The sequence below is a fragment of the Thunnus thynnus genome, chromosome 6 (assembly GCF_963924715.1).
Source record: "Thunnus thynnus chromosome 6, fThuThy2.1, whole genome shotgun sequence".
NCBI classification, from domain to species: domain Eukaryota; kingdom Metazoa; phylum Chordata; class Actinopteri; order Scombriformes; family Scombridae; genus Thunnus; species Thunnus thynnus.
Genome location: NC_089522.1, coordinates 18817534 through 18843465, shown reverse-complemented (window position 1 = coordinate 18843465; position 25932 = coordinate 18817534). Strand labels below are relative to the sequence as shown.

At 39.7% G+C, this 25932-nt stretch overlaps 1 protein-coding gene across 3 annotated transcripts in view; it reads right to left on the bottom strand.

Moving 5' to 3' along the window:
• Window positions 1–25932, bottom strand: part of LOC137184579 (voltage-dependent calcium channel subunit alpha-2/delta-3-like) — a 133168-nt gene that overhangs the window by 93608 nt on the left and 13628 nt on the right. For all 3 annotated transcript variants that reach the window (XM_067592377.1, XM_067592374.1, XM_067592375.1), the window contains one exon: window positions 385–501. In XM_067592377.1, the coding sequence (XP_067448478.1) occupies window positions 385–501 (117 nt within the window). The remainder of the gene's footprint in view (window positions 1–384; window positions 502–25932) is intronic.

Below are 25932 nucleotides of genomic sequence, written 5' to 3'. Positions count from 1 at the left end.
TCATCTCAACCCTGACATCCTCTCTTTCACATATCTCTCTCTCACACACCGGACGCATGATGTGTCTGGTTTCACTGTAGCAATGTGACACTACGCACTTCTTCAGACATCCAATACCAAGTGACTGAGCTCAGTCAAGTACCTTTGCTTTTTCAATTCCAGCCTCTCTGGGAATAGAATTCCCAAAAAAATATTTTGTAATTAGTCATTGTTGTATATGAAATGTGCATATGAAATGTAGATTATAAATAGGTTTTTTTTATATTCCCTTGTGCTCTTATAAGAATTGTATTTTGTTTGTGTGTGTGTTTCTAATGTAAACAGTAATTCTAAGGAAGGTTTAGTTTTAGTGTGAGGGATGAAAATTCAGGTAGGAACAAGTACCTTCATTGCCTGGGCTTTCTTATGAAACATCTCCTCCATGTCCTCTGCCAGCCTCTTCACCAGCCGCAGCCCATCAATCTCCTGCACCCGCACTGCCCGCTCAAACTCTTTGTATTTCTGAAAAAAAACAACACATATTCATGTTATCAGGTTACAACTGCTGCCACAGTTAAATCACCTCACGCTGTGTTTTGATTTCAATAAACATTTTCAACAGATTCTGAAAAAAAGGCGTGTTTTACTTTGCTAAACACTACGTGTAATAGTTTATGGGATGCATTTCCCAATGTGCACTGTCCATTTTATAATGATGTTACGAGTACTGTTTTGCTCACATCTGACAAATAACATTTCTCAGGCCAAACAAGGTCAAAATCATACCATATTCTAACTGCTTAAATCATGAGTTTAAAGTCTTAAAACATATCTTATAATTATGTTGTGAAAGCATTCATATGTTGTAGGTATTTTCTGGAGGCGAGCAAGCTAAATCTACATACATCCCAAGTCAAGTCACGTTATTTATATAAACCAAAATCACAAATTGGTCTCAAAGTGCTCTGTACAGAATATCTACCCTTAGAAAAACCTGAGGAAGAGCAATAGAGGGGGAATTCATGTTCCAGGATGAACAGACATGCAATAAAGTGCTGTGTATACAGATTAGACAGATGTAGCAGTGATAAAATGACCAAATATGGAAAAAGAGTTACAACAAAAAACCCCAGAACTATTCTACAAAGTACTATGAATACATTATAGTGGTTCAAAAGTGGAATATAGCTTAGTAAGAGTTGCTTCTCTATACTAATCTACATATAAACGAAACCAATCAGCTCAGCCAAGAGAATTATCAGCCACCTTCAAGTTTTACCAACCACACATTAAGCATTGATGACACACCGCTGCCCTTGGTATCCGCACTACACTAAATCACATTATTCTGCTATAAACCAACACTTGGGTTCTTAGTATAACCAGCGCCTTAACTGGGGACAGTGACATTAAGTCTTGCTAATTCCACACCCCTACATGCCACACACACATACACACACATACAAGCAGAAATGATCTAAGCAAGGGAGTATACTTGTACAAAAAAAAAAAAAAAAAGAAAAAAAAAGAAAAAGAAAAGAAAACCATTTTTGAAATCTGTGCAAAGCTGGAGGCGGCTGTGTTTCACTCTTGGGGGATTTAACAGAAGATTACCGCCATATCAAATGGTATGCCCTCTCTAATGTTATGCCAACCTGCTTAGACACATGCTCTTATAGCTGCTCCTGTACAGCAACACACATGAGGAGCAGGGTGAGGAGAGAGAGATCACGGTAGGAGGAGAGAAATGGGTACAGCATCAGACACCCAGCCAGCAGCTTTTGGATTTAGGCAATCATCTGAAAAACGGCAGGACATCGCCAAACAAGAAGAATATTTTTCTGCTTCATACCAAAACTTTCGATAAGGGTGAATTCCATAGGGGGCACCAGGACATCATGCTTGGAGAGGCTAAAAGTCAGCAGTGGGGGTGGGGAGCAGCGCCAAGTGAACACAGAACACATAATGTGTTGCTGTTTTTGAACAATTAATCAAATAAATAAATAATGAAAAAAAAATACTTTGAAGCTATTTATATGATCGCATCGATCTAATGCTTTTTCAGTCTTAGTTCTACTCTGTCTCATGTTGTAAATTGTCACATCATATCTCAAAATGTGATGCAACAGTATTAGCATTGTAAGCCATTTCAACAATAAAACACAAAAAAAATAACTGAAAAACTGCAAAGTTGGAAAGAAGTTTCATGACGCACAGGATTAAAGAGCTCGGCTAATCCGATGTCTCCTGCATAACAGGCAGAATGCAGAGTTTTAACTGACCAGTCTTAACTGTATAGAGGCTGCAGATTAAATGTGTCCTGCTGCCTTCAGATGGCTGCAGGGATTTAATGACCTGAAGGGGAATAAAGCAGCTGTGGACAACAGATACTGTCAGAATCAATCATATTAATTTATAACTTTACTGCTTCAACCACATTAAACTTTATCATTTTTTATGCTGATTTAAACACATATTTTGGCTGGGGAATGTTTGATTAAGTATACTTTATTTACATTTTAAGCATTCTGTGCATTTGCTGTAAGAATTTAGTTTACTCTTGTTGATAAAATCACTGAAGTGCCAGCGGAGTGACATTGCTTCAGAAACAGATGTGGTTCTGAGACATCTATTCTCAGCACAGCAACACCAACAACTCGCTTTGCACTGCTTCATCTGAATAAACCCCCTCCCACCTGTACACTGTGCATGCTGCGCTTGGCACCAAAATACACAGACAGGCAAAACAAATTCAGGAAACGGTCGAGCACTGCTTGCAATGGTCATTATAATCAGTAACTAGAGGCTTCTGTCTCTCCCACTTGGTCTCTCAGCTGTCTCTCTCACTTGCTCGCTCTCTCTCACCAAAATAACCTGTTAGCTATTGCATCCAAATAACAATCAACAAGCCAAGTAATTCACAAAAAGCTTCAGCATAATATTTCCATGATCATTTTGGGGAGGCTTAGTCTCCCCTAGCCTCTTATTAGCACCCCCAATGGTGAATTCTTAGTTGTAGCTGAAGGTGACAGGGAAAAGCAGAGACGCTGGGCAAAATGTTCTTCTGTACTTAAGTGAACAACTGAGACAAGTAAGCGTGTTGTGCAATGTCAATTAATTAAAACGTCCTCATTGGAACAATCAAGCACAAAAAGGGACACTGGCAGGTGACACTGAATTTGATGGCTGAGTGCTATCTTTTGAGAAAATGATGAATTATGGGTATATTGCTTTGTCTACTTCTGTGTGAAAGACAAACTGGGCACCCTAGCATTTCTTCCATCCAGGGAGAAAGACAGCCAGACAAGCAGATGAGAAAGGGAAAAAGTGATAAAGGGAAACAAAAAGAGAGAGGGAGTGATAGATAAGAAAAACTGTGATAGGGAGAGCAAACACTGTGCAGTGCAAAGAAATTCAGCAGATGCAAAGACAGGTTGGGTGAGGAAGAAAGGGAAGGTGGAGAGTTGTTAAGGGTGACGGATGAACGAAGGTGTGGAGAGATAATATTGAAGTGGGAGGTCAGAGGGTGGCGTGAAATGCAATCTGTGGTTTGAAAAGCTGCAGGTGGACACTAGAGGAAGGAAGCAAGCTCAAATCACAAAATTTGCATTGAGTTTAAAAATGTATGGCATCAGTAGTAAGCAAAATGATTTACACTGCACAAGGCAATAGATTAAGTTAAAATCAGTTTATTACTACATAATTCATTACAAGCAACCAATTATAACAAGTGCAAAGGCCAGAGTCTGAAGGCAGAATATTCCTGTGATGTCAGAGAGATCATATAAGAGAGAAGTGCCGGGAAAAGAATTAAAATAAGAGCTAAGGTAGAGAGGTTTTTTTCATAGCAATTACAGAGATTAGAGGAAAGAGGGTCTGATTCATCAAGGTACTTTTAAAGGAGATAAGTGTCCAACTTACAGTATAATGAAAGGTGGGGGGTGGGAGATGGGGGGCGAGGGGGTTCTGAATGAGCAGAAGAGTCCCTCTACAAGTGGGGAGCCAGGAGAGAGATTTAAAGACACGTGGAGCAATGAGCAGCAGGGACAGGGAAGAGCTACAGACAGTAAGAGGCCAAGACAGGCTGGACTACAATCATAAAGGGAAATCACTGTTTCATCTTTATCTCCATATCATAGCATCAACACTCCTTTCACAGCCGTAACACTGAACAGTCTGTGTCTCTTTGAAACGCTGCCGAAGTGGTGCCTTTGCTGCCAAATTCATTTGCATGTCATGGCCAAACAGTTTGGAGTATCAAAATTCTGAAAATTCTGTTCAAAATCCCCGTTGTAGCCATCCAAAAATGCTTCTTCTGTTGCATATGGTACAGATTGGGAAAGAAGGAAGGAAGAAAGGAAGGAAGGAAGGAAGGAAGGAAGGAAGGAAGGAAGGAAGGAAGGAAGGAAGAAAGAAAGAAAGAAAGAAAGAAAGAAAGAAAGAAAGAAAGAAAGAAAGAAAGAAAGAAAGAAAGAAAGAAAGAAAGAAAGAAAGAAAGAATTACTTTTAATGACTTTAGTGTCTTTTTGGACACCATTTTTTCCTCAGATCTTCTCTGTATAACCAAACCTCAAGTTTTACATGTACTCAGACAAACTTAGTCCCTCATCCAACAGTGCTGCTAATTAATTGCAGCCTCAAGTAACATTGTCTGTGGCAAATCAAAGTGACTGGCTGATGACTCAGAAGCCAAATCACAGCAACCATAACCATATGAAAATCAGTGGGATAATCCCACTGGCTGACTGACAACTGCAGTATGTCAGAGGGACAGAAAATCCAGGTTTTAAGCCAATCCTGGTTCCTGGCTGGCTGTGGTGGGCTGTTAAAGCTGACAGGTCAGCAGCGGCTCAAACCTGAACTGTCTCCACTGGTTTCTTCACCAATTTTCTCTTTCTCCCTTCACTGTCTCCCTAGAGTTTCTTCTTCTCTCTAGTTCCTGTATTTCCTGCTTTCCTCTCACAATTCTCTTCTTCTCTACTGCACCCACTTTCTTGCTAATTATAAAAATGAATGGGCTGACTTCATGGACGCAGTCATAGATAAGAATTATTCTCTGTAAAGACATTTCCAAAGTCTTTTCGATTGAAACCAATTATTTTTGTCTACAGCTCCACTAAATCCTTGTCCCTGAAACTGAAACCCAGAACTGACAGATATTCTAGACTTCAGAAGTGTTTATGTGTTTGTAGTCACGTTTGTGTGGTCAGTGAGAGGCTAAGCGGGTCCAGCTGACCACAGGCTGTCTGCGACGCTATGTTCAGTCAAGCTGACCAGAGCAGACCCGGCCCAATTAGCCTGAAGCTATCCTCTTCACATCACATCATCTTCACAGGAAAGCCAACTGACATAGATCCAGAACCTCCATTTCCCAGGAGAGGGAAGAGGAAAGCTTCTGTAACGGGCTTCAATGGCAACTTTAACAGCAGGATAGTGGTGCAGTGAATGAGAAGACAACCCGAGGAATCAGATTCAGACTCCTGTGTTGATGAGTAGCAGCCCAACTGAAGTGTCTTTGAGACAGACAGAAAGATCCAGGGTTGCTGCTATGTGATCATTTCTATGCTCTGATCTCTCTGCGTCAGAAATATTCCAAGAGGCTGTCTAGAAAACCCACTTAGTCTTATACAATAAACCTATTGTATGTTAAACTAGAGTTGCTTCATGTAATTGATTTAGCAAAATTTTCAAGATTTTGCTCATTAAAACACAAGGCCTTGGTCCTTGTCAGTTTGTTACAAGTCTTGGTTTCACTAGTCTAGCTGCTCATCCTCTGCTGAGCAGTCACCCTGTCTCAGAAGAATCAGTGGCAACGGGTCATTTGGGGTAAGTGGCTTCATACAATAGTTTTAAAAGGGTGTTTTTAACTGCATTTGACTCCAGAAGCCGCAATGTGGGGACAGTTCCACTCTCGCAACAAGTGCTTTGAGTACAGGAAAACAACAATACGCATGCCCAAAGCCTTTGGCGACAGAAGCAGGTGGCATAAACTTGATGCCAAGTGGGCCTGTTGCCCCGCTGCTATTTCATTGGCTATCATTGCTTGGTAAGTTGTAACTTGTAACTCTTACTTTTGAAGAAAAGTGTGAGATTAAAAGTCTTGGTGCCCTCCAGCCATAGGACATTGTTAGAAACCAAACGACAGGCAAAAATAACCACGGATATAATGTGGAGTGGTTCTCCAGGAAAAAAATGGCTAATTGCTAGCTTATCCAAGAAGACACTTTTTTGCTTCCCATGTGTGTTTTTGGAGGGGATGGCACCTTGTCAATAGCACATTTTCAGGATCTCAAGCATCTTTCTGAGAGGATAACCAAACATAAAAGCAGCAGGAATCATCTAGATAGTGAGGTAAAGTTGGGCTTGCTCTGTCAAGCAAACAGAGCTAACGCTACCCAAACTGACTAACACAAGAGTCGTTGAAAAGTTTGCCCAGAGGAAGAACTGCTGTGCCTCCTTTCTCTTCAAGTGAGCTTTGAATTGGTGAGTGAAAGAATTATAGTTTATCTTGCTGTTAAAGCGTGGTATTTGTAGTGTGATTCCATTAGGTCATTTTTCTAATGGTCGTGGATGGATTTTATGGTGAATCAAAGGCTTGGTGCAAAGCTCACTGCTGCTGAACTGTTTACTCCTGTGAATAGTGTCATACTTATTTGCCTTTACACATTCAGGTGTCTACCCTTTTGTCCCCTCTTTCTCCAGTCATCTTCTGCTCATCTTCCTCTTACACGTACTTAAAACATGCGTTCCCCGGCAAAATGCCGCTCTCCTCCTCCTCCTATTGCTATTCTTCAGCCTGCAAACAGCTTTTGTATTGACAGTCACATTGCCATGCTGTAGAAGAGTCAAAATATTATAATATTATTAATAATATTATTATTTCATGAGGTATATGAAGTATTATGTCAAATTGTAAAATCATGTAATCTTCTGGTCATGCCTCTGTCCAAAGTAGTTGTTGCATCACCATTTTTTCCACCTAAAATGCCACTGAGAAGAATACGTGTTTGCCCAACTTGCTGCACAAAATAATGTTTCTTTCCCTTTCCCTGAAAGATTGTTGTGTTTACTGGAAATGCCTCAGGTTTGTGCACCTGGATGCTGACCTGACATTCATTACATACCCAGTCATGTACTTGTACTGCTCATTTGCCCAGGGAGATTTCTGCTAACCTATAATACAGACTGGGCTTCAGTTCAAACTTTTCACAACCAACAAAGAAGCTGTTCCCTTTTATATATATATATATTTTCATATATATATTGCTTTAATTTGCCCATGTTTTGTGATATCCATCTCTGACATTTCTGCTGCCACCCAAATGTACAAAGAAAGTGAATGGTATTATTCATTTGCATTAAACAATTGCAACTCAAACACTCAACAGCAATGTGTCTTTCCAGAACAATTTGGAAAGACATGTTGCTTTCTGATTTTACAAATCAACTACAACTAAATCCCATTCATTTCCATTTTATTGCACACACAAGTGATCAGACAGGTTGTTAACAAACAGTTTAAAATTCAAGTCAAAATCAGCTGCTCAGCTTTACTGCACAATATAAGACTACTTGCTGCAGGCTACCTCATGTATGCACTCAAGAAAGGAGTTACAACTGTGTTGAAGACAGAGACGAGCAGTGGTGACACGTGCTGGACAGTCTATTTTAACTCATTCTCTTTCTTTTTCTCGCCCCTCACCCCTCTGCTGTGCTGCATCACATGAATGAGCTGATGCTGCTAATCTCTCCTGCACAGTGTGCTCTGACTGTGGGATGGCAATCAGAGGCCAGAATCTCTATATCCATGCTTTCCTTTAGCAAACGGAAAAAGAGATGCAATCCTGCATGCACATACACAGACCAAGATGCATATAAAACTCAATACTACAGGTATAAAAGATCAGAAAGATAGATGTAGAGGAGGGCAACTCTCATATAAAACATTTCTCTGTCGTAGGTAGGATAGGTACATGCACTGTTTTCCTTTGTGCTCGTCTGTTGGTCAGCCTTGATGATGGAGAATTACAGACATGTGAACAACATAATATGTGTTTGTATCCTCAGAGTTAGATAATAAAGTGATTAATGAAGGGGAAAAACTTCATTTCACACTAAGACTGAACCCCAGTCCCCCAAATCCCAATTCATTTTACGCGTCACCAGATCCCACTTTACCTTGGCCTGCTCTCTCTCTCTCTCTCTCTCTCACACACACACACACATTCACTGTATTCACATGTATGTTCACACACGAGCATCTTTACATTGGCACACATATAAATATACTCTTTACGCTTAATACTCTAATACTCTTTATAATACTCATTAATTATTGCATTTTTTTCAGCACTTGTTAGAATGTTAAATGGGCAAATCATAATTTGTAAGTAACTATTTAAAATTAAACATATATCTTAAATGTAAATGACTGAACAGATGAACAGTGTTATTGATTTTGTTAGTTTGTTGCTGAGATGTTTTTTGCCTTTCTGGCTTACAAAATGAAGCTGAGCATTCAAAGCAGAAAAGTGAAAAAAGAATTTAAAAGCATGTGTCAAGAAGCCAAGCATACTCTGAATTACAAGTGTGTGTGTGTGTGTGCACCATAGTATATTGTTTCATTCAATCTGTCTTATTTGGTTTTCATTCACAAAAAGCAGCCCTGTTTGTTTTGTTTGCTTCTTCCTGCTTGTCTGGCTACAAGCGGATGATTCTGGTTTGATGAACAAAAGAGACAAGGCTCAGAGAAGCCTCTGTGTGTGTGTGTGTGTGTGTGTGTGTGTGTGTGTGTGTGTGTGTGTATTGGAGGAGGCCAGAAGAGAAAACAAAGGGACACACAATAAGTCCATTTAACAAACTCTCTGCTGAGTCCCTGACACAAGCAAACATCTGGAGCACACAAGAAAGTTTCTAGTGAACATGAAACATTTTCTTGTGAAGAAAAGAAAAAATCACATCACTTCAGGGTAAGGACGAAAAAATGAAGGAAGATTAAAAAAAGAGAAGAGTGAGGGAAAAAACGGAGTATCAAGGACCCTCCAGAGTCCTGCACAGGTCCAATTTTGCAAACCTGCACCCACCTGTACCCGCAAAGCTCAATAATGAAACTAACCCGTTACCGCAATTATCTCCATGTCAAATTCGGACCCACCCAGACACGTAAATATAAGACCTGTGACCTGACCCGTGATTAAACACATAGGCTACACAGTCACTCACTTTAAAGTGCTTTATTTTTACTAATAATCTGTGTCTCTACAAGAAGGGCAGTACTGCACATTCACTGACATTCACACATGCCAGTGCACACACACAGATACGCAGTTGCAGATACCACAGAGCTTTCTCTCTCTCACACACACACTTAACAATAATTGCATACTAATGTTATAATGACTGCTCACTTGTATGCCTTATAACAGTGTGCAACATACTCTGAAGTTTCATAGTAATCCACTGACAGGCTCCACTACACTTCACAATAAAAAAAAAGCCTGGCAGTTGATTAGACCTTATAATATAAGCTGATTTAAAAATACTGCAAATCATTTTCATTTCTGACTTCTCTTTTTTGTTCTCACCTGCTAGCCATCGGGTACCAGACCCGGTGCAGGACTCTGGGACCCGCTATCGAATGCTACTCTTCTCAAAATGAATGCTTCTTTAATTTTTCCATCAAAAATGCTATTTGGATATTGAATTTAATATTTACAGACAAATGTAATATCAAGGATTAGCATCTGTCATTCATATGTTGTCAAGTCAAATTTTGTTAGGTATGTTGTAGCTGCAAATCACAACATTTGCAATATTATATTAAATTAATTAATATTATACAAATTAAATACATAATGCTTCAAACTAGTATTTTGACCCATGGTAAGATTCCAATAACTGTACTTTACCATTAAAATCATTATCTCACTTATCATTATGATAATAAGCAGTTATACACCAACAATAGTGGAATGTACTGTTAATTTACTCAAGCGTAATGTATGCTACATTATGCTTTTACCCCACTACATTACCCCATCACACTTATCTGACAACTATAGTTACTAGTTTAAGATTTTACATACAAGACATATAATGATATATGATGTATTGTTATATTTTGAACTAACCAACACTACATATAAGTAGTATAAGTAGTTAAAATTAGTGCCTCCAGTTACAATAACTTGAGTCAGTCTCAACTGAGGCTGACTTAAGTGACATCACTTGAGGCAATTTATTAGATTTCACACAGCTCCCTCTGGTGCTCCAAAAGGCTTTATACAACTTTTTTCACAAGACCTGTAAACAGACTTTGATGTTATCAATCTGTGGAGTTCCCCTTTCAGTAAATATTCTACATGCATGAATTTAACTTGAAATAGACGCATTTTATATTGTGGTATTGTCACTTGTACTGAAGTTAAGGAATTGAATACATCTTCTACAACTGCACACCAAAAATACCCCTCAATATCAATGATGTCACTGACATCTGAAAAATTGTAACCCTATCTGACGTAAAACATGTGCAGCCTAATCTACATCAATTATATCTTTTCCAACATGTGGAGAATATTATATATTTATGAGACAGAATACTTAATACTAGTTGTTAAAATGTTAAATATGTCAAAAGATAGTTCTTGCTGAATTATTTAACTAAATCCCAGAACAGAAAAGCACAACTAGGAAGTAATTTCCCTTTGGATGAAACACTGAGTGCACTTTCTGTGTGTGTATGCTTTCAGGTAGTTGTATGTTTTCATTAATGCAAGCTACATACTTGTGCCTACAGTGTGTGTGAGCATGTATTCTCCTAAAACATGTTCAGGAGAACAAACCTCTTGCAGTGTCATCTTTTCTTATAAAGGACCACTGATTCCCCAAAGCCATGTTTGTAATTACAGCCAACATGGCTCTCAGGGGAGGAGGAGGAGAGGAGTGGGGGCGGAGAGACAAGGAGGTGAGGAGAGAAAAAGTGAAAAGGTAGGACCCAGAGGCATCATCTGGTTGAAGTTAATTCTGTTTTCTGCCACCGTGTCACTGGGCCATTACTGCATGTGTGTCTGAGTGTTCGCCTGTGTGCAGAAACAAGGGAAAAGGACTGAGTGAGTGTGAGAGACTGTCTGAAATAATTGCACTTTGACTGATGTTACATTCCGCCTCCCGTGAAACACTCTGCTACTTGAGCGGGGACAGGAGCGTCAGCCCAAATTCACAGCAGGAAATCACTGCTGGATCACAGGATCTTCCAGGAACACAAAATCATTGCTATGCCCTCCTCCTTTCATACCCTCCCTTGTATGCCAACCGACAAATTGTTCCCTCAAAAGAAGAGCGCTGGCCGGAGATGAAGTGGAACAATTAATTTCACGCTTGTCCTCCCTGCCTCAAAAGCATGTTGGTCTGAGTCCCGTATCTGGTGGCACAGAGACACTCCCCACGGATTGTAAAATACACACACACACACACACACACACACACACACACACACAAAGTGTAAATTAGACAAAGTGTGAATGCTAATCACACAGACATAAAAATAAGACATCGTTAAACTCAAATAAAGCTCAGGAATCATAAACTCTTCTTGCCTGACTGGCCACGCATTCCTCGCTCCTCCATTCACCATAACATAATCTATCAGTGGGGGTGAAGAGTATTGATCACAGCGCGGAGATGTCTCAAAGTCAGATCAATGCACTGTGAATGAATGGGAGGATTGTGAGGAACACATGCGCACACACACAGCTTTGACAGACCACTCAATCATATGGTGAGAAGAAGGCAGCTCCTGATCGGAAATAGACTGTGCTGTAAGAAGTGAGCTGGGAACTGTTTCATTGTGGTCAGTTTCTGGCCCCTAATCTACCACATGCTCAGACTCACATTACAGTCAGACAAGGTATGAGCAGGAAACCAGAAGGTGGTGTGTCTAGCAGTTGGCACCTTGGTATTTTTTTTTTTCTTATAAAACAAATATTTCTGGTATTTATTTCTGCTTAGCTTATGCACCTGTTGAACATACAGGTGACCACATACAGGATTCATTCAAAACTACCCCACATAGCAATGTGCTTGCCAGATGAACACACTAATTATTTCAGACAAATACATTAAATTGCTGATTGATCAAAATGAAAGATAAGTGGTGTGTTGACAGCAGTGACAGCAGCTATAAATGTGTTATTATCAGTACAATACAGGTGGTCTCGGGGCTCCCCGACTAATTAACAGCTGGGACACCCCTGAAAATCTCAAAATGAAATTTTAAAGGGATTTCAAAAATGTGCCTACTTATCTAAATAAATATTTAGATTAGATAAATATTTATCTAGACAGTGAGGTTTATTCTCATGTAACTATCAAAATTGTTGTTTTATAATAATATATTGTAATCAAGGCATTTACAGCATTTGAATGCAATTTGCTCCACGCTACTTCTCTCTGCATATTTAAAACGTTCTAATAGATGTGAACTAATTAATATGTAAAATAAAATTCCTTTATTTATCCTGAGGAAAACATTTGAAAAGTCCTGAAACAGTCCTCATGTCTCATGAACAAACTAATAAATAGGCCAATAAAAAAAAACGCAACCGTGCTTGTTCTTGTATAGCTACTTGGATTTAGTGGCAGATGTATGCCTATTTTGTTTTGGAAGTACTACCCACGGCACTGGGACCCCCTGATTGTCACAGGGTATGTTTTTCATACGCTGGTTATCATCATAAGACCTAAAGTCAGAATTAGCTGTGGACAGTAAACAGTGAATAATTTCAGTTACTACTAAAATATTTATATTAGCAGGGAGTCACCCACTGGAGAATCAGGGGAGTAGAAGTTTCCCAATGACCAAACTATCCCCCAGTGTGGGTGTGTACATATTCACCAAAAACTGATGAATCCAAATGTAACAACATTAGAGCTGTAGAAATAATTAAAACTGAGACTTGAGTTAGACTTACAACATACTTGGGACTTGTCTTGGACATAAATGCACTGAGACTTGACTTACTTGAGACTAGACTCCTAAAAGACCTGTATTAACTTGAAAGTTGAAACCAAACAATATTCAAATCTCAAGTTTTGACCTGGTAATATTCCTGTACAATAAAAATTAATACCACATTTAGAGGCATGCTTCATTAAAAAAAAACTATTAAAAGCTCAGAAAATACATTTTCACATGTCATTTTAATATTCATTATTTTACTTAGACTTCATTAAATCTATCCTCAAGGATTTGAGACTTGCTCTGACAGACTCAAGCCAACATGAACTTACCTCAAATTATTTGAGACTTGCCCCAGAAGACGTTGAAGCCATGCTAGTAGCTCTGTGAGGCTGCAGTTAGACAAAGCGGTGCTTTGAGCTCCATGCTAAAGTCAGCACGCTAACAAGCTCACATTGATAATGCTAACATGCTGATGTTTAGCAAGTACTATATAATATTTACCATGATCAGCATCTTAGTTTGCATGTTAGCATGCTAACATTTGCTGATTAGCACTGAACACAAAGAATTTAGTTTTGCTGGTTTTTGTGAGTATGGGTTATCTGATGATGGCACTAGACGAAAAGTTAAGGGATCACCAAAGTTATTACAATTCATCTTGAGGGGTGACATGAATGTCTGAAACAAATTTCATGGTAATCAATCCAAAAGCTGTCGAGACATTTCAGTCAGAACTACAAAAGTCAGCAGGTCAAAGTCAGGGGATCACCAAAAAATCTGGCCTATGGGCACCATGGATATTCTGTACCAAATAGTTGTTGAGATGGGATATTTTGTTAAAAACAGAAATGTCAGCCTCATGGTGGTGCTAGATGAAAAGTCAGGGGATCACCAAAGTCAGTAGGATTCATCCTCTGGGGACCGCAAATACTCAATAGATGTTGAGATATTTCAAACTGGACCAAAGGAAACAACTGACACTGCCATCTGTAAAGCCACACTGCAAGCATGTCTAAAACACTATTCATAGCTTTGAAAGGAAAATGTTCAAATATTGTGCAATATTAATGGTTAGCATTCACACATGAAAGACATATTGACTTGTAATTTGTTAATGAAGACATGTAACTTGAGGACTTGAGACTTGCTCTCATAGACTTGAGTTGACTTTGACTTGTCTCAAATTACTTGAGACTTGCCCAAAAAGACTTCAACAGCTCTGAAGAAAACTACAGAAATTTTCATATTACACAACTTTGATGTTGTATTAAGCTGTTATAATGAAATATGAACATTTAAACTCCAAGTGAAAAACTAAAAAAAACCCTATTTCGTACCCATCCCCCCTGTGAGCAAAAGCCATGCTGCTCTTTTTATTTCAGCATAATTGAAACCACTTACACACCTCACCCATTTAGCTCCTCAACACAATTCATCCACCCGCAGCTCCTGAGTGCATGTGTGTGTGTGAGTGTGTGTGTGTGTTTCCGCAGTGATTGAGTGTTTAAAGGCTGCCTAAGGGCTATTGAAAGGAACAGTAGAATAACAGCTGTACACTGACACGAACACACACACACACACACACAAGGCCTCATGGCATAGCTGGTAGCGACACTCAGGAGTTTTTCCCAGGGTGCACTGCGTCTGTTGGGTATGCACCATTGCCCCTCAGAGTGGAAGCCAAATCCCTGCTCTCTCTAATGACCGCCATCTTTCAATGTCCTCACATGCCATGCCATCATGTCTTACCCCCCACCTACACACACACACACACACGCACACACACACACAGAAGCTCCTAAAGGCCTGGAGCTGACATCATCTATGCCAGCATGAAAACATATCTACCCTAAAATAAGTCCTTTATGGAGTAAAGGAAACCTTTCCCTTTCAAAACTTAAGAAGCAGGCACAGGAACTAGCCTCTCTACCATCACCACTCTACTTTTTCTTTCACACACCATAATTCACTTCACCAAAAAACATAATAGCAGGTCTAATCTGTTCACATGGAACTGATTAATAGTCCACAGTCTATCTGTAGTTGCCTGCATTCAGTTGGTTTCAGCAGAGTCCTAGAAAACATTTTTCATGCTTAGCAGCACATACAATGTGGCCTGCTGCTTCCCTATTCCACCCCATACATTCTCACAGTCTCAAATTGATTCTAGCAGCAGCCAGCGTGAAAGTAGAAGGAGAGAGCAAAACATTGTGGTGGATATATAAAGGCAGTACTCATCCTTGCAAGTGGAGATTTATTATGGGAAGTTACACTTTTTGGACTGCAGTTTAATTTGAGTTAGCTTTTAAAGGCCTCACAAAAAAATGGGGGAAACACCTTGAAGGTGCAGCGTGTAGAATCTAGTGGCATCTAGAGGAATAGACTTGGCAGAGAAGGAATATAATATTCATCAGTATGTTTTCATTAGTATATAATCACCTGAAAATAAGAATTGTGTTTTCATTACCTTCGAATGAGCCCTTTATATCTACATAGGGAGCGGTTCCCCTTCCACTAAGCCCACCATATTGCACCTCCATGTTTCTACAGTAGCCCAGAGCAGACAAACCAAACACTGGCTCTAGAGAGGGCCTTTGTGTTTTTCACGAGTTTCGCAGCCACTCTTACAAGCTCAAGGGAGTAGGGGGTGGTATTCAGTTTGTCGCACTCTGCAACCTCACCACTAGATGCCACTAAATCTTACACACTGCACCGTTAAATGTACAACATACAGTGGAGAAGAATACTTTTGAGACCTCTTTGGGTTTTTGACTATTGATCCGACAAGACAAAACATCTGATATCATCATCTTGGATCAGCGAAATTGTGACTGGTTTTGTAGGATAACAACAAAGAACTCTTTTGCCACCAGAGCAGCCTCAGTTCTTGAAGGTTCGGGCTCAAGGTATTAATAGTTCCGCAGGGATCACAGTCCATGTTGACTCAATAAAACTGATCGTGATCTGGTGTTACGTTTATGTTATGAACATCCTGTTCCACATCATCTAACAGGTGCTTACTGAACTGAGATCTGTGGATTGTACAAACCAGTGGAGTAAATCACAGTCCCTATCACACTCCTGTAACAATCTTGAGGTTATTAATGCTTTGTGACTGCTACTAAAAACGTAGTAATGTGGGAATGCATGTGGTCAGCATCAGTGTTAAGAAATGCTGTTTCTCTCTGAGTTGTTTGTACTGAGATGCTCTTTGACACATCTCTGTTATTCTAAGCTGTTGCATACTGTATATGCCTTTTAGCCTGAAAGAAGTTTGCTATGTTCCTGGGTTTGTACACACAAAAGCAACTGACTGAATGACCACTTTAACACCAACATGGTATCAACAACCATACTTCATTCACAGCTATATATATACATTTATTGCTGTTCATTGCATTTATGACTGTTAGTCAAAGACTGGCACTTTTTTTTTTACATTCGTGGTATCCTGACAGTTGATGGTTGATAGTAGTAAGTAGTATTAGTAATAGATAATAATATATTATGTCTGCATTTGCATTGTATGGCAATATTTAGTTTTGGTATTAAAAAAAAGGGAAAAAAGAATGTTAGCAGTAAAACCTTTACCATACCTCTAAATGGACTTTTCAACCAATTTAGAAAACATATTACAAATTTATCAGACTTTTGGGGGTATTTGTATCCACCTGTTCAATATAAGCCCTCTAAAACTAAACATAATTTTAAAAAATGTGATTACCTATGAAACTCCAGCATACCTTGGTCACATGCCAACAGCATTTTTTCTGCCTCTATCTTCATGGAAGGAAGGCCCCTGAAAAGGTGTAGTTCTGAAAACCGCAGTGCACTCAAGGGCTTTTATGGACCTACTGTAACATACTTCAAAGGAGTGCTAGAGATGGCTCAATCAGGTCTAGGTAAGTACAATTCAACAAGACATCACAACTGAAACTGAGCTCCACCGAACAGTTGAGAAGACCATTGAGGGGTTTTTGAAGAGTCCCAGCCAGCAGTAAACTCAACTTGCCAATTCAATGATTAAGTTGATATAATGTTGTTTCAACTTAATCATTGATTAAGTGAATGGAGAGGGAACAAGGGAAAGGGAAGATGAGAATTTTGAAGTTAGAAGAGAGAGAGCCTTGGGGAAGAGAAAGAAAAAGAAAGTTGATTCATCGAGTCATGGTGAGAGAGAACATGAAAAAGAAACCTACATGGCTGGAATGAAGATTTGGGGTTTGAAAGAAGGTGCTGGATGTGGAGCTTTGTCAGAAAAGCACACTGTGGCATGATGGATTAAGAAGTGGGCGAAGTTAAACTGATCTACATTAAACGCTCCAGCTTGATTGTTGTCAAGTGTATGTCAAAGATACAGATGGAAAAAGCCTTAAAAAATCTTGGTGTTGGGTTCTGGGATGGATATGTATCCAGTGACATGTTGCCTAGCAAGAAAGCTCCAATAAATAGTGTCGTTGATGGAGTCTCAGGCAGAGTGGATGCAAGGAGATTTAAAGAGTGTAAAGGGTTAACAGACAGCTATAGAATGAGGATGTTTGATGAAGTAGTGCATGAAAAGTATGAAACTAAATCTGTTATCCTTCACTTTGATTTGGAGTACTTGCCTGATAGAGTGTTTTTGGTTCACGTGTCATATGCAGTAAGGCCGTATGTTCCTAAACCTTTGCAGTGCAAAAATAGTTGGAAGTTTGGTCATAGTTTGTTTGTATGTAGGAGTGATTTTGCCACATGTGGTAAATGTGGGGAGAATGACTGTGAGGGAGACCGTGAGAAAGATCCACAGTGTTTTCTTTGCAACGGGAATCATGCAGCATGGCAGGATAATTGTCAAAGAGAGTCAGGAAGGCTGAAATAATCAGGGTTAGATCTCAGAAGAGAATTAAGCATGACGAAGTAAGAAATATTGTGATGTGAGACAAGAAGCTAAGGAGGACAAATCAGCCAGAAAACACGATGAGTTTTGTTTTTGTAAGGATCAGGTGAAGTTTTGGGCCTTTTTGGCAATGCTAATTAACTGTACTACTAGAGTAGAGGGAAAATCTGAGAAAATTGACGTAATCATAGATGCAGCAAGGAGGTTGTTGTGGGAGTTTCTGGAGAAGGTGTGCAGCAGCTGTTGAGAGAAGCTTTTACTTTCTCTCAAACACCTGAAAAGGTGGGAAATGGGTGGGAAGGGGTTATTATTATTTTATTTAGTCAGTCAAGATTTTAGTTTAAATCCTGTAGATGGCGGTAATGTGACATTTTGGACGCCGACTGCCACTAAAAACCAATAAGAAAAGAAGAAAAGAACACGTGACCATTGGATAAGTCACAGGTTAATTACTGGGACCTAAAACATTAAATTGATTTGTATGCAGGTATGCAGATTAAATTTGATTAGAAAAGCAACAATTCATCTCTGCAGACTAAATGTGGACCTCTTACTTGCCACACAATATCTGTCTTTGTTTACTGCACATACCAACAACACCATGTAATCAATATGTCTCAACATTGATCTATGGTGATCCTCTGTGTCTAAGTAATCATTTGTCACTTGCTCAGTGCTCAGCATTACCTCAGTGTAATCTGTACATTAGCTAGTGCAGGCCTCAAGCCAATAAACGCATTGCTGTACATGACATGTTAACAAGACAAAGACAAAAACTAAAATAAATATACATAGATCGAGTGTACAGTAAAAAGTTTTTGCAATTTGTGTGTGTGCTGATGTGTTATCTCACATTGCTGCTCATGCACAGCTGTATTCCTCCAGCCTTGTGTTAGCCAGTTAGTGTTTGTGTGAGATGATAGCAAGTACAGGTGAAGGTCATCAGGAGGAGGGGCAGCTGTCCCACTGAGCTGGATTTGGCAGCACTCTCACAGCTGAGATGTGTTGTGCAAATGGGACGCAGTGCAGGGCTCCATAAAGTACAGTCAAACTAAGTGTGTGTTTGTTTGAGTGTGTGTGTGTGTGTGTATGTGTTGACGCAGTTGATGGAGAGGCGGAGAGGGTGACTTGGGACACACACTGAGGCCTCCAAGAGAGCAGCGAGTGCAGGACATTGTGCTTGGCCAGCAGAACTATTTTTTGAGGGTGTGGGCACCAGCACTTGCTCCAAACACCGGCGTGTCCCAAGATCCCCTCCCATGTATTCTTTAGTGCCATAGCTGCATCCTATCCATTATTAAAACAGAGCGATGGCGGGAGGGAGAAGACTTAGAGAGAAAGTGCAAGGGGGGAAAAAAATAATTGGTGGAGTGCAAAAAACTCATGGGTGAAAATGTTGATAGAGGGAAAAGTTGACAGAAAGCTGAAGGTAATACAGAAAAAGTGAGTGAATAAGAAAGAAAGAGGGAGCTAGGGTGCCAGTTCATCTTTGATTCTCAGCATAACATATAAACCAGAACTATAAGTTGTATCAAGATGGGTTTGTGATTGACAGAGTAGCTGTAATGGGCCTGATGTCCTTTTGTCTATTCAGTGTATTGCTTTATAAGGGCCATCTTTACCTACAGCACACAAGGCAGTATGATTGATGTAGACAGCAGCAAGTCACAGACAGTCCTTCACACAATGCCGCACACGTTAATGTGCTTAATAGTACTAGCCCTGCCCCTTTAGCAAGCTGGCTAATGTTTACTCTCTGCATGCAATCAAGTCTGGAGCATACCAGATGAACAATCTGTCATAATTATTGAAATCTGTGTGTGTGTGTGTGTTTGTATGAGTGTGTGCCCATTAATGTCCGGTGTAGCCACGGTGAGATACTCTTTATCTGCAGGCCAACAGAGGCAGAGCCAAACCTGAGCAGCCCGATGACAGATGACAGTGGATATTCATCTCCAGTGTTCACATTCATCATCCGAACAGCACGGAGCACAAGGTGTTACACTTTATGCAAACGCTATGTGTGCATCTTCTGCAAGAACTTCAGAAACTAGGAAAGAAAAATCAACTTCTTTACAAACGCAAATGAACTACTAAATCAAACACTTTTCACGCTGGCAAATAAACTTGGTCAGAGAGGTTGGGGATAAATCAAAGAGGTAAACGGCACAACAAGTCATCAAAAGACACTTGATTTTCTGAGCTCACAAACACAGCGTCAGCAGTTGTGCTCTTTAAGAATTTAAGTTCTTTAATCCGGTAGCAAAGGGCCTCGCTCCCTGCTCCTGAGCTCTCTACAGTAAAGGCTGGGTGTTTGATTCACAGTTGCTTTTCTCGTGCTTTTTCTCACCAACAAAGCACTAATTACAGTATGAGTGAGTGGCTGTGTTGGCTAAAGCTGAACTGCTAGGACATGAAAGGATAGCAGCACAGGCTGCAAACCCGTCTGCTAACGCTGTAATTAACTCTGTGACACGGTATTCCTCCTTCTTTACCCGCTCTTTCTTTCTCTCTCTTTTACACACACACACACACACACACACACACACACACATTTCTTTCTCCATCGTCTCCCTTCATGAGCCGTGGAGGAATCAAATTTAGCAAGATCATGCTTTGGTCAATGAGAACAAGAGAGGGAGGGAGAGTGAAGCTAGAGAAGTGATGGGAGGGTTAGGGGAGGTTAGGGAAAGAGGGACAGTCATCAGTACACACCCCTACACACCCCCTTCCCTCACCTCATCGCCAGTCGTGCTGAACCAAACCTGACAGCTATTCAATTTTCCCAAAGCTAAATCTAATCTGCCGCCGTCTCCCCCTCACTGACACACTGTTACACTGGAACGCCTCAGCCATCACCCACCCTTGGCAGCAGATTGGCACCATCGCACATACTTCCCCCAACACTTCAACACAGACACACACACACAAACACACACATATACAGATACACAGAGTCATCCATGGGGCAAGAAAGGCAAATAAAGGGCAAAAAGAGAAATAAGTAAAACTGATCTTGAAAATTTGTCTGAAGCGACGCAGTTTGACCACAATTTTGATTTTTTTGTGAACCCAAATAAGAGCTTATTTTCCTACCTTAGCAGGAAAATAACCACCTTAACAGTGAAAAAAAAATCCAAATCAAACAAAGTAATAACCCACTAATTTTCTCTGTGCACTGATGGAATGCATTTTGGAAACTCAGGTGAAAGCTATTATTTGATCAGTATCGCTTTTTTTTTTTTCAACCAGGCAGAAACGCAGCAGTTTACAAACAGCAGACAGTGCCGTATGAATGAATGAATGAATTAATTTATTTGATGATTTAAATAACACACATAACACTGCACTGCAGTCATTACATACACTAACAATCACAGAGGATGAAAACACAACAAAGCCTGAAGGCTTATTTCCACTGCAGTCCGCTAGTATAACATTTAACACACCACAAGATAAAAAACAAAACAAGACAACTGAAGACAATACAATCAACGTACAAATAGCCGCCAGGATTTTAAGAATACTGAGGTCATGGGTCTAAAACACAATCCCATCCCCTAAAAAAAATGTCACTAGCCAAAACTCTTCTGATAATATATCTCCCTTCATGATTTTCTAAATGCTGTTTCAAAGTCTTCTTAATGAACATAATTCAGAGGAGAAATACTATTTCCCTGAATGCCATATTTTGTATTTATTTGCCTCAAAGTCACAGTCACATTTAAAGATATTGGGTCTAAAAAAGGACAGAATTATCATAAAAATACAGTGTGTAATTTGTGTGTATTTGTAGAATATAAATTCCTACTCCTGGACATGACCTCAATATGTCCAGTACTGAGTGTCCTCCATACATGCACAATATAACACAGAAATCATTCTAGTATTGCGCATACACTATATACTATATCACAATAATCAATGTCTAACATAAATAAAACAATCCCAAAATGTTTGTTGAGAGTAATTTGCATAGGAATTACAAGGCACTTAAATCAATTCCTTTTTATCAAGTGTGGTGATGAAATATTTATATATTTTTTTTAAAAAAAGGAAAGCTAAATCAAATTAAAACTTTAAGTGCTGTTTATCATGAGTACTGAGTGGAAAATATAAAACATTTCATCAGCTCATAATACAGTTCCCCAAACAGCAAAAGCAAGAGTCATTCTTCCACTGTTGTCATCTGAATGTGTGATTAATTTTAAATGAATGTGAAAAAATGAAATGCATAATCATTTCCACTTCAAAATTAGACAATTAGTCATGCTCTTAAATCTAGTCAGTGTGACTAAAATACATATTCAGAACAAAAACAGATTTTTCCAGAACAGACAAACATGAAACTGCCTTCTGTAGATTTATGAATTCTGTTTGTGTGAAACAAGTCTCATAGAAAGGTCTCCAATAGACCAAAACATAATGCTATTGAGTGGAAATAACTTAATCCATCATGTTTGACAAACTCCTTCGACCTTTTGGATTTTTAAGATTCTTTGAAAGCCTTATTTTTCTGAAAATGTGACACTTTTAGTTTTAATTTTTAGGGTTTTCATCACCGCAGGGCTACTGCACAGCTGCTGGAAAGTGTATGAACGTAGCCTTCAAAAATTTTCTCCTCCCTCTGTGTAACGCTTCCTCTCTATACTCCATAAATCCAGCATGTGCATGTTGCGTGTCTCTGTAAGTCTTGCGCCTCTTCACTTCACTGGACGACTTCAATACCGGCATTTATTTTTTATCCCCTGCTTCTTTTTGAGGAACCACTCCACTCTGTCTTCATACTGTCAGCAGACATATCCGTGGCTTCCTGTGCTAAGCTACTTGGTGTTAAAGGAGAAATGGTATGGCACCATACATGCACACACACACACACACACACACACACACACACACACACACACACACACACACACACACACACACACACACACACGCTCCTCTTCCCCATCCAGGCAAATCGATTCCAGCATACTCTTGTCACACATCATTACACCTTCCTATCATCCTCTGCTCTTTTGCTCAGCATATGCGCCTCTTGAATGTGAGAGAGACGGCGTGTGTATGTGTGATTGAGCGTGCTTTAAGTAGGTATGCAAACTTAACACACGCACTGCAAACACATACGTCTGCTGCCTATTCCTCGCCCGCGGATACAGCGTACGCTTTTAAAAATAGGAAAAGCACGCGTGCACGGATAACTTTCGAGACAGGCTGCGGTGACGATCCCAAAGAATCATCATTTGTCTTGTATCATCCATTACCAAGAGGCTTCAAGTTATTTCAGCGTGGAATAATGTCCCACTATTTTGATTCCAGGGAGCCATAACGTCAGTGAGGTGAAAACTAGTCCAGCCAGCAACACATACACACACACAGAGCCAGGCTGGCTCATATAGACAGGTTGTTCAATGATACATGAAATTAAAGATTTCAACAGAATAGCAGCGAAGAGGCTAAAACACACAGAGCTAATTCTAACTATCAGTGGGAGATGTTTAGTACGTCTCAAACATAAGTCTGCATTCCTGGGTATGGATGTGTGGGTTTGTCTATATACAGTGTATGAATGTAATATGTATTGTATTTGTACATACACTAATGAGTATACTGCTAACATTTGATTTTTATTAAAAAAAAAAATTGAAGGGGTTATTGATCATGATTTTCCTTCTACAGGGACAGACACACACACTCTCTCTCTCACACACACACACACACACACATACACACATGCCCTGACTGGTATAACCTTGAAACAAGAGCTGTTTCCGATGGATACAGGAAGCGGGCTGTGGCGTGGAGAGGGAGGACAGATCAGGACAGGAGAGGAAAAAGGAGAGGGAGGTTTGAGGAGGGGATGAAAGACTAAATCTGCTACAGCTGGATTAAAAAAAATATTTAAGATGTCAAATTTTGTCTCTGAAAACAACAGCAAACAAAGCTGCCGATTATTCTAAACTCATTATTTACAAATATTTAGATTTGTATTATTCCAATAATCTATGTCCTGCTGGGAATTATGTTGCTGTTTGCTGACTTAGCAGTCATGCAATCATTTAATCCATATATTTTTCATTCAGAATTGATCTTCCATTCAATATGACTTGAACTACTGGAAAGCATCTATATGAATTATCTATGAAAGTATTAAATGAAGCTTCTAATATATTTGGATTAGTGCTGTCACTCAATTAAAAGGAATTAAGTAATTTATTGCGTGGTTTTATGTTATTAATTTAGATTCATCACACTTTTGCACTTTTTCAGAATCTCTCTCATAGAAAGATAATTAAATTGGAAGTCAAATCAAGCATCAAATTAATGCCGAGCCAACATAAAGGAAATATCAAATTCAAATTGTAGCATTTCAGCTGAGAACACAAAGTAACACCTGGAGATGTAATAGGTGCCAGACTTTTGACATTTGTTCATCGTCGTCAGGCAAAAAGAAAATTCAAAATATAACGTCCAACCTTTTGGTCCATATTTTTTCCTCCTTAATTTGTCAGTGAAAAAACATATTTTTTAAGCATATTTTCTGTACATTTAACATTTAATGGGTGTCTCTGTATGAAGACACTGTGTGTGATACAGATCATGTTGCATGCATAGTGTGTGTGTGTGTGTGTGTGTGTGTGAGGTTATTTCCAAGGGAGTTTTGTTACGCTAGGGTCAGAGAGATAACTGAAGAGAGACTGAGTCCATCTGTCTCCTGCCCAGGGGAAACACACACATACACACATACAAATCTTTTCAGTACCATCCTCCTCTCTATGTATAACAGTGTATATCCCTCATTCTTTCTGCCTATTTAAAAGCATATGTGCCCTCAGGGGGGGATCTGTGGTCTCTCCCTGGACAAGAGCTGCTGGACTGTACCGGACACACAATAACTAATATACAGGACACTGTTGCCACAGCCTGCATATGCGTGCATGTGTGCATTTATACATCCTGCACATCTGACGATACTCAGTGATCCAGCAAGTGGGCACAGTGAATAACACTGTATTTGCCAATAAGGCGCAATATACCAGATAGGTGTGAAAAGATACACTTTTCTGACAAAGAGGTCTCTAGTCTTTTCTTTTCTCAATTAACCCTGCGGCTTTCATTTGCATTTCATAAAGAGGTCGTCACTCTGTGGGAGGGTTATCTTCTTTTTGGAGGCAGAAAAAGATGAGAAGGGGGAACAGTTTTTATCCTGTCAAGAAGATAACACCACTACTCTGCCTTATCAGTAGCTGATGAAATCCACGCTATAGGCCTGTATGTGTCTATATGACTGTGCATGTGAATATGCAGTGTGTGGTCATGTGCATACATTTATGAGTGCGTGTGTGTATGTGTGTGTATTTTTATGTGTGCGCACAGGTCCTAGCTGTGCGTCGCCATATCAAATCTCCTGTGTGACACCTAACAGCAGACACACACCACAGTGGGTCTCTGCATCCAGCAGAACCCTGAACTTCTGGCCCGAAGCACAACATTGTGTCTGTGCGCCCAGTGAGAGGTTAGGTTCAGTTTGACCCTTTATCCACCAGCTATCCATTAGCCAGTTTTAACTCATGCTTCATCAACTGACCCTCCATTTGGAAAATTTGCATTCTATCACACTCAAATTTTGCATAAATGCCATAAAGCAGAGTGGGAGAGAGATGGGAAAAGACTGCAGAGAGGTACGAAAAGAGGTAAGGGGATGTTAGAAATGGGAGGAATATTCAGTTGCTTGGCATAAATCGAGTGCTTTCCGAAGAGTGTATTTAAGCACGCGTGTGTGTGTGTGTGTGTGTGTGTGTGTGTGTGTGTGTGTGTGACTGCAACTGCTGGAGTGCTTGAGATTTGGACACCCATTTAAAAAGGCACATGTTCTGAATAAGCTTTTAAATCTGTGCCTACGTAGTCAACATGCATTACTGATTCTCAAGTGGGTAAAAAAAAAAAAAAAAGGTCCTGCAGTTTAAGAGATAAAGAGTGACATTTCTCTCAACTCAAAAATTACTCAACACCAGTCATTAAGCTGGTCTTTCACATCCACACACATTTTAAAAGGCTCTAAAAAAGGTATCTTCAAGCTTTTAAAGCAGTCACTTTATCCACGTCACGTAAT